At 32.3% G+C, this 16,278-nt stretch overlaps 1 protein-coding gene across 1 annotated transcript in view; it reads left to right on the forward strand.

The window, feature by feature from the left end:
- LOC128178317 (solute carrier family 22 member 16-like) overlaps positions 1–13,555 on the forward strand; it is a 30,974-nt gene extending 17,419 nt beyond the window's left edge. Inside the window, exons 7-13 of the mRNA XM_052845429.1 lie at positions 3,597–3,667; positions 8,188–8,469; positions 9,041–9,175; positions 11,611–11,696; positions 11,770–11,890; positions 11,975–12,047; positions 13,043–13,555. Of these exons, the coding sequence (XP_052701389.1) occupies positions 3,597–3,667; positions 8,188–8,469; positions 9,041–9,175; positions 11,611–11,696; positions 11,770–11,890; positions 11,975–12,047; positions 13,043–13,267 (993 nt within the window). The 3' untranslated portion in view covers positions 13,268–13,555. The remainder of the gene's footprint in view (positions 1–3,596; positions 3,668–8,187; positions 8,470–9,040; positions 9,176–11,610; positions 11,697–11,769; positions 11,891–11,974; positions 12,048–13,042) is intronic.
- Positions 13,556–16,278: the final 2,723 nt, after the last annotated feature.

Raw genomic sequence — 16,278 nt, forward strand, 5'->3', positions numbered from 1 at the left:
ATCTCTATAAAAGAGCTTTTGCATTTAATATATGTTTTTATTGTTCAGCTTGATCAATATTGACTTAAAGGCCACTTAAAGACAGTGTAAAGGCAGTGTAAAGAGAGCGTAAATGCCACTTAAAGATGCTTAAAGGTGGCTTAAAGGTGGCTTAAAGGTAGCTTAAAGAAGTTTGGACATTAAGGACCTATACGCACTTGCTTAAAGGTGACTTAAAGGCGGCTTAAAGGTTGTATAGCCTTTAAGCTCCTTTAAGTCACCTTTAAGCCACCTTTAAGGACTTGCTTAAAGATGGTTTTTCGCCCTGTGTCTTAGAAAATCTTCTTCTCTACTCCCATATATATTTGTTAAAAACTGAATACATGGTTATAATGTCCATGAAGCCCTCTACCAAAATTTTGAAATTCATGACCCATGTTTTAGGGGTTCAGGCTCTAGGGTGGGGCCAATATGGCCATATAGTAAAAATGTATTAAATCATAAAAAAATCTTTTTCACTCCCACACATGTGGGCTAAAAACTGAATACATGGTAATGATGTCACTAACTCCTCTACCTTACTTGTGAAATCCATGCCCCCTGGGTCAGGGGATTCAGGACATGGGGGAAGGGGCAATATAGTGCTAAGGCATATATTCTTTTGATTCGAGGACAGGTCCCAAATAAATGTATAGGTGTTAATGCATATAATGTTTAAAAATTATCTTCTTTACTCCCACACACCTGAAAAGAAAACTAAATTCATGATTTTGTAGACCTGGGCTGCGTTCGAGATCGTAGCTGCTACGTAGGGCTACGTAGTTGAACGGTAAGCTAGCCTAGCCGCTACGTAGATATTCGTAGCCTAAATATTTTATGCTAAGCATCGAATTCAAGATGGTCACCTTAGTTTTTTGTTTGTATCAAACATGAAATCTATTTCTGTAGTGATATTTTATTCTTCCTTTAAGTGAAAATGAATTTTTATGTATATTTTCGCTTAAAATTAACAAATTACGATGTAATCAGTCTTTAGACCTAGCGGCTAACCTAGCAGTTTTTCGCCAAAATTATTGGTTTCATTGTTCTTTTTGAAATATTTCAGGCAGGGAGGTGGTTGTCATTACAAATTTATGATTTTTCTACTCCAGAATGAAACCTAATTAAATGCACGATACTCCCCAACAAGTTTGTATATGGGTTATATGCTACTCAGGTGACCGTTAAGGCCTATTAGCCTCTTGTTCTTTATTTTAAAGCATTAACGCTTACATTCATGTCCAGAGATGTCGAGCCCGACAATAATTACTGTAGATTCCTAATTAAACGCGGGGAACTAATTTTGGCGTAAAATCGCGAGAAGCAACCCTTGCAAAATTTTAAATCTCGCCATTATTTTTTGGACAGTTTTGAACTTTAGGAAATGTTAACAAAAAATTGGTGATCGTGATTTTATATTCTCGCGATTTGACACAAAACAGCAGAATCGCGAATATAAGTACTTTACTGTAAGGAATTTACAGTACTTTGTCAAACAGTTTTGATTCAGTTTAAACCAAAGCTTTTACGGTTGGCGCTAGAACTTTCATATATCCTACATTTATTCTTTAGTTCCTCCAACCAATGTTCTTTGTGTTTCATTTGTAATTCATGATTTCACCTTGGATTGTGTTCTGTTTTACTTTTTGCTACTTTGAACGGTTAGACCCCGGCACAGGGGCACAAGTGGTTAGAGCTTTAATTTTTATTCCCTGTGAACATCACGTAAATTTTTAATTTTTAAATCACATTGATACTACAGTCTAGTCTACTCTTGTAACACTAATCTGGGCCAAAATGCCATACAGTGTGGGCTAGCAGAGCTTCACAAACGCATACTGTCCGTATTTATTTTTATATCAGTGCAATACAATCATCTGGAAATTGGACTTGCTTAGCCAATAGCCCAACAGGCCTAAACAAACCGGGGTATGGAGCCGTCAAGTTTGTAAATTTACATGTCATGATAGCTAAGTTATTAATTTGCTGCGAGATTTATCCATACTGTCACTAATATTATCAAAGTTTATGACAAGATTTGTACAGACATTTTTATAACTTCATTTTCCCAAGCACCTATTTCCGATTATTGTTATTTACCAAGTGAGAACTTCTTGCCTAATCAAAAATATTTATAATGCAAGGTACTACTATACATGTATATATGTCACAGGTAACTGACCAAATAGGATTATGTTTCCATCTCCAAAGCCTTTAACCCATTACATGATAAATGAATACTTACCCAGGGTACGATTTCTCAACTCGGATAATGGTTTAAGACAGTCACACATATCATATGCCTAACAAAATACTTATTTTAATAATATGATAATTTTGCTAATTAATAATCAACGAAAATTCCTTTAAAAAAGCCGAAAATCATGTAGATTTTTTTGGATTTTAAAATCTTGCGCATGCGCATTACATTCATGCTAAATCACGGGAGGCTCTTTAGTACATGTAATTGTTTCCCGATATCACATTTGCATGGATAAACTCAGAAACGATATTACAAATACGTGTAAATTTTCATTGAGAATTTGCCATATATATAATGTATATTCTGTTCATCAAAGGAAATACGGGAGATAACTCTAACTCAGTGCATTTAATATGAAAAATCCCGATAGTTCCGAATGTTAACTCGAAGCGAGTGAAAACCGTTGCTGGAGAAAATGTTGAATTATTCATTAATATGAATTATATTTATAGAGGAAAGGTATTTACGGCCTCAAAATGGTTAATTATGACTAATTTGAGTGTTATTTTCAATGCAGCTTCATTAATTTTCTCCAAAATCGTTTCGGTGCGATTCTGCATTTTTTTGCTACATTACGGGTATATGGGAGGCATTTTAACTGTGGTATAGGCCTGTCCCGAGACACAGTTATATTATTTTAACTTAGCAGAGTGTAGTGAAATTAATAGTATTATTGTAGGCTTAAAGCTTTATTATGTAAATGGAATACAGTGCGTCGGTGTATCTGTTTCGTAAATGTCCGATATCATATAAAATGTCAACCCGTGCACGCACGGGTCAAACTCTAGCTGTATTATAAACATCAAACTAACTTGAAACAAAATTCACAATATTAAAACGGTCAATTTCTTTCCCTCCTTTATTGATCATTTCTTTATTCTTATAAACTTAATGTTCTCTATATTTCTATTGATAAGTGCCTCATTTAAATCCAACTCATTGATATCAGGATTATTTATTACTTTTTGCATTGTCTACCATCACAGGAGTAAGAAGTCTTATTAATGAATGAGAAATTAATAACCACGAGCTTTGGTCACGAAGAAATACATGTAGCCAATCATTCTAGAAGAGTAAAACAACGTGCCCGATAAAAATAAAATTAATCGATAACTGATTTTATAAACAAAATCTGTTGCGCGAGCGCGCCGACGCGCTGAATACAATTGGCCATCTACACAATGACACAATGTATAGTATCAAGACATTTGTATATATATACATGTAATGTGAATGACTAGAAAATACCCATTCCATTCTTTTTTGAAAACGTAAGGCCTTTTAGATTAAGAATGTTTTTCTTTAGATGAAATAGATGTGGGAACGTGATGTGTTTAAGCCTGAGGCGTGTTCAAAAGAGCGAGTGCTCGCCAAAATTTGTTTTGCAGGTAATGGGAATTTTGGCGAGCGCTTGCGAGACCCGCTCTACTGAACACACTTCTACTCACCTTTTCTTTCATTAAAATTACAGATAAGGATACAAAATAGTTCTTGTGAGCAATATGGCCCATTGACATTTTGTTAAATCTATTCAAATTCAAATATTTAAATTTATCCCCCGCAAATTGAAAGGGGGAGGGTATAAAGGAATAACTTTGTCCGTCTGTCTGTGCAATCTTGTCCATCCATATCTTTCTTATGGAGTTCTTACTAAGATTACCTGAGAGTGTTTCGTTAGTTTGAGAAAAGGTCATTTTGGCAAATTCAAGGATATAAAAAGAGCAAAATTTGTGTCCAGTCCATATATTTCTTTTGGAGAGAATTTGGAAGTAAGATTACCTGAAAGTATGTCGTAATTTTTACCCTAGGTTATATTGGCAAGTTAAAGGTAACTTGAAAATAAAGTTCATAATTCGTCTTCGGTGCATCTCTTTTCTTACTTGGAACAAAAAATGCTGATTAGCCTATAGTGTGTCATGATTTTAACCCAAGGTCATTTAAGCAAGTTCAAAGTCACTGGAAGGAAAAAAAAAACTTCTTATATCTTTTATATATCTACTAGATGATACCCCGCGCAAGTGCGGGAATAGGGACGTTTCACATTAATATAATATAATGCTTATTACATGTACGTTGAACCATATTTTTTGGTTCATTTTTGTTCATACTTAGTCCGAAATTTTTCTTAACTTATTGTTAATTATTTTTTTAAAATCAACTCTATTGGAGATTTAGAGGAGAGGACAGGGATGAAAATTCTAAACTGGAATGAATAATATATACATGTGTACGTTGCCTTAATTTGTTTGTTGCAGCTGACTGAAAAAGAAAAAAACTTTTTTAATTGTTCTCATTTCAATCCAGTGAATGGGTATTAGTGTATCTCTCTCTAAATTTGGTTCTTTAGGCAAATTTTCAATATAACTTTTATTACTGTCCCATATAAGAATTTCAGATAAATGACTGTTTTGAAAAACAATCTGGAAGGGGGGGGGGGCATCGAAATTAAACTTTCCCGTTTAATGCATACATCATATATCCATATAGACGTAGAACACTTCCTCTATTTAATCTGTTCTTTAATGTTTACAAATTATTGTCCAAGGTTTATAACTGATCTTTCGTGGTATGAAAATGTATGAAACACGCTAGGTTATGCATATTAATTTGCATATTTTAAACTTTTAAAATTTTAGATTGTCAGATCCAAAGTATTTGCCTATGGTTAACTCGCCTAACACTTTCTGCTATGATATCAATTAGTCAACCCGTTTCTAGCACCCCGTTCTGGAAATTTCCATCAATACTAAAATCGCCCTGGATGCATGATGAACTAGTCCTACACTTTTCGTCAATTAGTCAATCCGCGTTCTTGGTTACCCCATTCTGGAAAGTTTTATCCAATTTTCTCATCAGAGGTCGTGCTTCGCAAACGAATGAGTATCAAAACTAAAATCGCTTACTGAAGAAAAGAATTGACTTATTTTATTTATTCAACATTTGTCAAATCTGAACTTCTATGTATTCTCTAAATAGGCTCACAGTAAATGTATTCACTCTTTACGTAATAATTCAATATTATTTCATTGCAAGTACATATTTTGAATAAAACTACCTCTGACTTTGATCGGCAAAAGCGTGTCCACCACTTTACTCTCATTTTTGCTATTTTGGTCTTGTTTATCGAAAACGAAGAAGGTTTTTATAAATTTTACAATAATAACCTATCAGTTAAAATTTAATTATACCTTACGGACATAATCTCACGTGTTGAAATATCAAAGGTGTAAGCAGTTACTCTGTTAAAGACATTTTGTAGTTTATTCACAGAATGTCTTAATTTATAAGTATAGCTATATTGTATATCTTTTTTAATATATGTGGGGATGTGTCATGAACTTGGCCGAATCAGTTGTTCTAGTTTTATGTCGTTGTTTAAAAAATGCACAATTCCTGACTTGGCCATATCCTGTAATGGGAAATGATAAGAAGCTTAAGTGTGACTTAAAGATTGCTTGTGACCTGTGAATATGAACTTGAGCTCTGGTCATTTCTGCAAGTTCAAGGTCACTTTTTGATTATATGTGCATACATTACTTTTTAACAGAGAAATACTTGAGTTATTAAGGTCTTCCGTTGAAAATGGAAGACCTCATTGTTATTGCTTTGTTTCTTTTTCACTATGATTAAAATTGTTTTTTTCTCTCATGCTTTCTCAAAAACGTTTCAGTCTATTTAAATAAAATTTTCAGATCTTACTCATTGCAAATTTTGTAAGAAAATTACACCTCATTTTTTTGGTCATCACCTCCGGTCTTGCGATATTTAAGATTTTTTATATTTGCTTGTTTCCCTTTTTTTTTCAAAACTATCAAAGATGGAACTTTTAGATTTTCAGGAGTGGTAAAGAGTTTCAACCGCAGTGCCCTTCACATATTCGAACGTTCGCAGTCACTTTTGGTCGTCATGAAAAGGAAAAAAAATATCTAAATTTTTCAATTTTATGACTTGAAAATTTTTTGTTTCCATTTCACAGAGACGTTTTTAAATCTTCAGAATATTAAATTTGTTTTAAAATCAATCCTCACATTCCCAACATTTTGGGCTTTAAAGTCCTGAAGCGAGAGCTGCGTAGCTCAGTTGTTAGAGTAATGGAGTAGAGTATGGCCAGGCGATCCTGGGTTCAGTCCCTGTTAAGTTTCAACTTTAATTGTGTTAATATTTATGATTTTATATTTGAAATGGTATATTTTCCTTATTTCAAATTTTATTTTTCACAAATCGCAATAAAAGCGGTTTTTAAAGTATAATTTAAGTATAATTATATGTCTTTTGAAATTCTTAGAGAGGGTTAAATGGAATTTAATGAAGTGATAAGAAAGGATAAAATAAAACAAGTATCCCTTTAGTCTACTTTATGCACGCAATGAGCGTCGAGTTATATTTGTTTTTTATTAGCAATGGGTATAATTTGTGAGCTTGCTTACAATAATTCTAGTTTTTCTTTCGAATATGTATTTTAACTAACTGTGATTGAAATATTAACTGTCGAGTTAAAAAATCATAACAATAAGGATATTAAAATGTATTTTCACTTTTTTGCTTGTGGGGGTTGGGGTGGGTGGTGTTGTTATTAAAATGTATTTTCACTTTTTTGCGTGTGGGGGTTGGGGTGGGTGGTAAAAGTTGTAAAGTAGTTCTTTACCAAAGAGGTATAGCGCCTTTCCACAATATTAAGCCTTAAAAAAAAACCTATTGCAGCATGGAACATGTCAAAGTTATACAATATTTAGTTAAAATGTATTCAAAGAAACGCAAATCACACGAGTGTCAAGTCAACAGAGTCTTTACTATCTTATACCACATCGTTTAAATTTTTAGGTTTTGTTAGGGATATACAAGAAAATACTTGAAATGCAATCAAAAGTTAAATACTGACTATTTGAACTACTTGAAACCAAATATGCCATATTAAAATTATGTTCTACAGGTATTGTAGTACATGTTAACATTGGATTACTTTTGGTTGAACGTGGCATTTGTACTAAAAATTAAAAAAAAATATTTCAATTTCTGACTTTTCTAATGCAACAATATATATATATATATATATATATATATATATATATATATATATATATATATATATATATATATATATATATATATATATATATATATATATATATATATTTGCAGTCGCTGAATGATTTCATTAAAAAGCAAATTTGTTTTTTTTCACTTGAACACATGAGAAGAATAGCGATTTAAAAAAAACTCACAAGTATCCAAGTGCCAAAAAACGATGGCATCCTGACATCCAGACATGTCTTAAACTTATTAGAACCCATGGTTCTAATAAGTTTAAGCCATGTCTGGATGTTAGGAGTTCTAATATGTTTAAGACATGTCTTGATGTTAGGATGCCGTCGTATTTGTTTTTTTTTGCACAATCTGCTGGATTTTTTATTCTTCAAATTCTCTTGTTAAATTCAGAGTAAGAGCACATCGAATATTAACTGATATTTTCAAAAAGAATATTTTGTATTTACACTCATATTCATTCTACTAATTTCCATATGTTATCTCGGTGCAGAAAATCTACTGTCTATATACACGCAGTTCTATACGCCCATTTCTCGACGCAGGTTTCCTGAATTTATGACAAATCAGTGATTACAAACACCATTAAAAATTAGTACCTAGGTATTGTGACAAGGAATTGTATATATTTTAGTAACAGGTATTTTCCTTTTGAACAAGGGTGTAGGCGAAATAATGGGAATGTGCACTCTAACTCATTTAGTATATCGAGCAGATCCACAAATTTACAGCTTTTATGACAGACTAGTGAATAACTTAACATTTTCAGTTAAATTCATCAGGCAAGACAATCGATAACATCATTATTTTTATTTTCCTTTCCAGAAGTTATGTTTTAAAATGATTAATATTATTGTTATTTTCAGGGTTCAAGACGAATCATTAAGATGGCTGAGCGTCAACGGAAAAACAAAAGAAGTCGATAGAATATTACACAAAGTAGCAAAGTGGAACAAATTAAATTATGGAGAATTGAAGAAAAATGTCACAAGAAAAATAAAATTTTCCAGTACAGAAAAACCTGATCTGGAGGAATCTCTTTTGGAAAATGTTAACAAATCCATCACTGTAGAGAAATACTCCATACTGACTATCCTACGGACCAAATCTGTTTTGCGTATAACGATTCTTATGTGTTTTACATGGTATACCGGTATTTAATATATTTGAATAATCAAGTACTCTCTAAAAAATCACGAAAATTCAAAAATAAGCTAAGATAGTTGGGTTGTTAAGAAAATAATTACAATACTGTGGAATTATTTACTTTCGTGGATGCCAAATTTCGTGGATTGTGTGTTATTTAGCTTGTTCATAAAGATGTTCCTTCGTGGATGCGTTGGTTTTCAGTTTTAGTAGGAAAACCATGTCTTTTATAATTAGTTTTCGTTGATTATGTAATTTCATGGGTAAGGGCTACCCACAAATACATAAAGTTCGAGCCACTACAAATTCTGAAGATTCCACAGTATTTCATTTTTTACTAATCACGTAATCAATATTTTTATAATTTTTGGGTAATGACAGTTGACCCTTTATAAATTGTTAAATGGTGTAATGTTGCGTATACATTTCCTAACTCATGGCATACGAGTTTGATTTAGTACTTACTTTTTCTTATTCCTTGTCATTTTTTACCATGCAGTGAAGAAAAAAAAGGTATGCAAATTTATATTTGGAGGAAAGTGTTAAAATTAAAAATTTGGTTATTTTTAGGATAGCTAATTCGCTGACCTACTTTGGCCTGACACTGACCGCCACATCTCTAGCAGGGAATCGTTTTCTTAATTTTTTCTTCATGGCTTGTGTGGAATACATATCTTTAGCATTAGAATTCTTCATGCTTAAAAGGCAAGTTACGTTTACACTTGTTTTCTTTAACTGTTTATATCGTACGCAGCATAGCTTAAAACAAGAATAACGTAAAAAACAGCAAAAAATACTGTATACAGCGAAGTATTTGTCACCGTTTACTTTTGGTTTTGTTGTCAAAGGGCGAAATCAAATCATTAGGTCTTTCCACCTTTCAGCAATCGCAACTTCTCGGGCCTTTCCGGCAAGCTCGGAAAAACACCTCGAATGTATTAACATCACCGGATGTTAGAATTTTATACAAAATGGAGTCGCTTCCCATTAAAATAAGTATCGGCTAGACAGTCTTGTATGTCGCTTCTGTGTTATATTTTAGTGTATATCGTTTACTTTAATGAAGTATAGCTCACATCTCAACAGATCGTAAAACGTGTTCTATTTATTTCAAGTTTTGCAAAAAGGGGGGTTGTCATGGACGCCTAGGTAATACTTTCGAGGTGTTTTTCGGAGCTTGCCGGAAAGGCCCGAGAAGTTGCGATTGCACCTTTCAGGTGAAAGACCTTTTGTATTATGTTTTTTATTTTTTTTTCTCTTTTTTTCCAGGGACAGCTTTTTTATTTCTAGAGATATTGAAATTTTTTTTTCTTCATGTTATTGACCATCAAAAGTTATAGTACCAAATGACCCTTTGCTTGAAAACTCCCAGAACTTATAAATCTATTGCCCTTGTGTACTAAAAGCATGTTATCGCTACTCCTCTGAAACCATAAGCGATAGAGACTTGAAACTTTTACCAATGTCTTCAGTACACTTAGAGTGTTCTTCAATATATTCATCCCAAAAGGATCAGAGGCCCCCTTTTAGTAGTCATTGCCCCTAAAAGTATTTAAATTTCTATAACATCACTTTCAACTTTTTTATTATTTGTCATGGAAACCTCGTCCCACTTGGGATGGAAGCGTCTACCTTGGCCGAACAAAATGACATAAAGGTCAAAAGCCAAGGTCATTTGAAAAATCTGTTTATTAATGAGTTTTTAGATCTCTTTTGTTTAGGATGGTACAGAAAACTTTTCAGGGATGTAGTAGGACTTCTTGAGACATTTCAAAATATAACTCTTCAGTCCCTACCTTGAAACAATTGAAGAGTTATTGCCCCTTTTGTACAAAAATCTTATCGCTGTTTCTCCTAAACCGTTAGAGGTAGGGACTTGAAAACTTTTACTTAAGTGTTCAGTGCTCTTAAAGGGTTCTTGAGTTTATCAAACCGAAAGGGCCTGAGTACCCCTTTTAGCAGTTATCGCCCCTGAAAGTTTCTAAGTTTGTTAAAAACACTTACAACTTTTGAACCTTACACCGTAGGGTCAAACCTCTTTAAACTAAATGTTGACCTTTACCAGTCAATGTGATATAGAGGTCAAAAGTCAAGGTCAAACCAAAAAAAATTCCCATATTTAAGTTTTTTTTATAAAGTTACGCAGAGAAAATGTTTTATTAATCATTTTGCAACAAAACATAAAGAATAATGAGGTGGAAAGACCTCTAATTGTTCGAGAACAATTAGTCTACTAGTTTTGAAATAGTTTTTGATTGAGTAAAGTATCTAAATGAAGAAGGTATAAAAACACACTGGGCAAAATGTAACCCTGTATAAATATTCCTTTTTATTATCTTGATGAGAATTCAAATTTGCCTCCTACTTCACAAATTTTGTCTCATATTGAACAAAATTAACCAAACGTCTTGCAGATACTTTGTTTCTTCTAATAAATTGGTTATTTTCGAAGGAATATAACATTTTCTTTTTCGATATGTTGTATCCATTTTTTTTGTATTTTTTCTTAAACCTTTTAAAAAAATAACCCAAACTGAAACTGATGTATCCTTATTTATTTTGTTTTTAACTTTTTTTTATTGTTGATTTTTGTTCCGTATACAGTTTATACCTACTGCTAATTTTTTGCATAATATGTTGTATAAAGGAGGCTAGGTTGTCAACAAATTATCCATCAGATCGTTCTAATATATATGGATATACTTTAAGATACCCCACCTGCATATTGTCGAAGTGTTTGGGCTTTTCCAAAGATATCTCAACTCCCATGTTACTAGAAGTAGTTTATAAATGATCACTGTCTTACGTGCGATAAGTTATGTAATCAAAATCAATTTTAATTTAACATAATAAGTCTTTGAATACTCGGTGACCTACTTTCACAGCTTGAAAATCATGGCCCCCGTGTAACAACGATCACAGCCACCTTGTGTGTGATTCTACACGGTGGTGTACCTGAGTTAGCTCCTACAGAATGAACAAAATATTTGCAGCATATCAATATTTACGTTCTGTTTGTTTTCATATTAATTTTAAAATTTTAACAAAAATTACAAAAAACCCATCAAAACATCAAGGGTAGAAAAACCTTTAATTTTTATTTTCTTAATCATGTTTTATGTTTTTCTATTTTCTTGCAGGTTTGGAAGGCGAACCGCTACAATATTTTTCCATACCTTCACAGGGTCATCATTGGCACTTGCGACTCTGTTGAATTACTTTTCAGGTAAAATTAAAATTGATGACCCATCTGTTTTCATTGAAAATGTTAATAACTTTGTTATTTCTTTTCTTAACAGGAAGAAATGAGACTCTTAAAATGCTCTCAAAAATAGCAACGTTTGCAGGGAAAATGTCGGTTACCGGATCGTTTAGTGTATTGCTTTTATTTACACAAGAACTTTATCCCACAAATCTAAGGTAAAAAAAAACAAATGAAAACAAACTCACTGATGTTATCCTTAATGAATATATTATCCTACAGATTGTGTTTTTCTATTAAAGAAATGTCGGAATTGGGGTGTGCTCAACATTCTCCAGAATTGGTGCCATAATATCTCCATTTGCTGGACTACTGGTAAACTCGTTTATTGTTTATGGTAACAGACTAAACAAGCACCAAGTAAAAATAAAGATAAGGACTAATGACATGTATTTTTTTCTTTGACGATATTTTTCAAGTATATTGGTTGCTGTAAATGTGAAGAGTTTAAGCTTTATTTCTTTAAAATAATTGTGGTTTAGTGCAGCTTCCTATAGAACAGGGTGTTCGCTTTTTCAAATTCACATCTGAATATAAACAATACCAAAACTCTTAGTAAAACTCATTTTAAACAACAGTATGAATAGGAAGTCATTACTTTTCTAAATCTACGATCTCCTTTCAAGCATATAAGTTGTTAATTCCTATTACATAAATTCAAGGGGCATCTGCGTTAAATTTTATCTTTGAAATATATATTTTTTCGTTTGAGAAATTATTTAAAGCTATACACGCTATAAGTTGTATAAAGTTTGAATGACAGTGAATACGCGTGTTTGTCTACTTATAAAAGTTACCTTTATTCGGTGAATTCCTTCTCGTTACAAAGATATGGATTTTTAACTATTTTCCTGCTGGGAAAATGTACCTTTTCATGAATATTAATGAAAGAAGAGCGAAGCCGATCTCATTGCGCATGTCCGCGGGAATCAGGTGGCCGTTATTGTTTGCCTAATTTGCTATCCGACTTGATTTTTAATAGGCTTAACAGTTGTTTATTTGAACACATAGGTCTGTGTCATTTTTGAAAAAAAGGAAGTATTCTTTTTGTTTGTACTCGTACTTCGGACAAATTTATGCTTTACTAAAACTATCCTTTCCTTTGTGATACTATTACAATTATGAAGATGTTGACCCTTCACCAATTTTTGTATGAATATAAGACTAAATTTAGCTGTTGATATCACATGATAGACAGGTTTTACTTTATGTTATCAAATATACATTTTCACCGTTATTCAGAATTGACGCAAATTATAGTGTGTATAGCTTTAATTAAAAATTGTTTTAATTCATATTTTTACCATTAGGCTTTATATATCCCTTGGGCTCCTGGGACTATATTCGCCAGTGTGTGTTTTATCGTCTCGATCCTAACATTGTATCTACCGGAGACTCGTGGAATGGATCTTCTACAAACATTAGATAAAGCCTGGTATGCTGAACACAGCGGATTTCGAATAAAGAAAGGTCGAAAGAAAAATAAACTAGAATCTGAAATAGCAATGGTGTACACAAAGGAGTCAAGGAGTTAAAATATAACGATTGCACGAGTGATTTTTTTGTATTACTCAATAAATAGTCAGATAAATGATTTTTTTTAAAACTAAGTGTTTGTTTGGAGAATATAAGCTCGATATCCATGCAAGTTGATGTTTATGAAAACGTTACATTTGTTTCTTTAAATAACTAATGGAAAACATAAACAAATAATAAAATAATATACGGAATTCTAAAATATACTAAATTGATGAAAAACGGGATGAACACCGTTTGTTGATTGAAAACATGATATTTGCATTGTTGTAATATAAATTACAAAACAAAGGCCATTTAAGCTAAAAATATATTAAAATGATGGATGTGATTGTTAAGAAACAAATGTGAAACAAAACAAATAACAATACATGTACATCAGATATTTACTTTTCATCGATTGAAATTTCTTTTTTTTTTTTAGAAAAATAAGATATTTTATGTTTCCAAATGACAATCTTTCATTTTGTCAAACTCGATAAAATGCATGGCAGATAGCCATTATCAGTGTTATTTAAGTATGTAAAACATTGTAATTTTTTTTGGTACAGGAACATTTGGATGATACCTGATTCGCTTTTGAAACATTCTTAAATTATTAAGATGATGAATTCGATAAATAGTCGAATAGATAACTATGATTTCAAACATATATTTTACTTACTTTGAATAGACGTAGAATAAATATGATGCAAAAGGTATACATACTTCACAAGCAGATCATTTCTGCAATGAAATGATAAAGTTTGAGACGATCTTATTAGGATGTAAGACGAACAGTCAGACATATAACCCCTTTTATCATATGCGAAAAAGGAGATTGCAATTCGATGAAACTGCATGGTCAAGAACAGCTAAAACAAAAGTTAACAACACAAGTGAGTTAAAATAATCAGAATCCCCAATAAAAGGCATTCACAGCCCATTGGATCTTTCGGCAGAGCTCGAACAACATTTCGAATGTATTACATAGGCGTCCACTACAACCCCCTTTATGTAAAACTTGACATTAAAACCAACAGATTACAAATTATGAAGATGTGGTAAACTTATTTAAATTATGATATACCCAAAATATACCTGAGTAGACATGCATTTATAGTTCTTTAGTTTTGTAACTTAAAATGTACCTTCTTGTCGATTTTACAGTCAGGTTTAACTCTCTTATATTAAATTAATTTAGAACCTAACCCAGTTATATGTATTCAGCCAATCAAATGTTCCCAATGTTCGCTAAGAATTGAGTATTTGTGAAGAATATATCTTTTCTTTTTCCTGAATATTGAAGAGAAATTGATCGGCGAAAACTTTGAAATGGGGCGTTTTAAAATTTTTTCATAACGTGACTTATGTATAGCCCCCCCCCCCCCCTTTAAAAGAAAAGCTGCTCGCGAAAGATATATACTTATAAATTAAGGCATTTTGCAAATAAACTACAAAATGCCTGCACCAGAGTATCTGCTTACACCTTTGGTATTTCAACACATGCGTGACGATGTCCGTAAGGTATAATTTAATTAGGGCCCCGCAAGGATTTGCGGGTGCCCTATAGTAATCTCTCTGTCCGTCTGTCCTTCTGTCCGTCCGTCTGTCACTCTTCCGTCCACAAATTTTCTGTTTTTTTCTAATAACTTTTTTTATGGTAGCCCAATCAAGTTCAAATTTGGTATGGTAGTTCAGTAGACAAAAATACATGTTTTGATGCTATGTGTGGTTCTCTATGTCTTTTGGTTTGGAGCTGGGGTGGTGGGGTAGATTCCTTAACTATGCATAAGAATGAATGGGCAAAGAGAGATAACTTCTGAGAATGTTACCATTGTATACTTGGAAGGCTGTCCAATATTTGTCCTTTGGGATTAATTAACCTTCCACAGGAAGAAAATCCTAAGCTTTATCTTTATCTGTCACATTGAGATTAATTACTGCACTGCCTGTGTCTGCAAAGGAACTTTGTTTTGAAGTTAAGGTCAATTTTGAATGATGTGTAGTATTGTGTACATTCTTTGAAATATGGATTTAAAATATAATATTCATACTTTATTTTGGTTAAAATACCGTACACAATGATTTATGATAATTTTATTGAATTCTAAAATCAAGCTATATATTAAGATATCCTTTTTCACTATTTTATTTTTTGATTTTTTATTTTATTTTTTTCTGCCTTAATGCTGTTAATTTTAACAGGTAATCAGATAATAACCACATTCTGTCATTTCTGAAAAAAAAATCTTATTGTAAATTTAGAAGAAAAGGATGGGAGAGCAGAACAATTAACCCCCTGGGATTAATTACCTTGCCTGCTGCAGAAAATTTAGAGGCTTATCTCTATCTGTCATATGAAGATTAATGAACACTTTTGTATGCAACAGATGTTTGTTTTGAAGTTGAGGTCAACCCTGGGTGATACAATGTATTTGCATTCACTGAAGGCTTGCATTTTATAAAACACCTGTTCAAATCTTTTTTAAATACACATTTAATCTAGGGTTTTTTTTTATAAGACATGAGGTTATCCCTGTTTTATGCAGATACAAGGTTACCATTAAGAGTTTTTGGACATTCAGGAATTATCTTGAAATTTTAAAAATACAGTTGTTACTTATAATTTTCATTTTTTTTTTTAAATGTAATCAAATTAAACTCTCATTCCATGAGCTGCACCCTTATATTTTTACCCCTCAGTTTAACACTTTACTTGTTGGATGAAAATCATATCCAACTACAAATCATGAGATCCTATATAATGCAGTTCTTTACATCTTATGCCGGGCATTTATTTTTCATCATTGTTAATATAAAGAGGATGGATTCAAAGTTTTTCTCACTTCTCTATATTAATTGTCATAGCGGGGCCCTTCCTGACTGGTCAGTTTTCTAGTTTTAACTGATACATGTAAGTTATTATTGTGAAATCAATAAAAAAACCTACTTTCATTTTCGATAAACAAGCCCGAAATAGCAAAAATGAGAGTAAGGTGGTGGACACGATTTGGCGGATCCAAGTCAG

The sequence above is a fragment of the Crassostrea angulata genome, chromosome 3, assembly GCF_025612915.1.
Source record: "Crassostrea angulata isolate pt1a10 chromosome 3, ASM2561291v2, whole genome shotgun sequence".
NCBI lineage: Eukaryota > Metazoa > Mollusca > Bivalvia > Ostreida > Ostreidae > Magallana > Magallana angulata.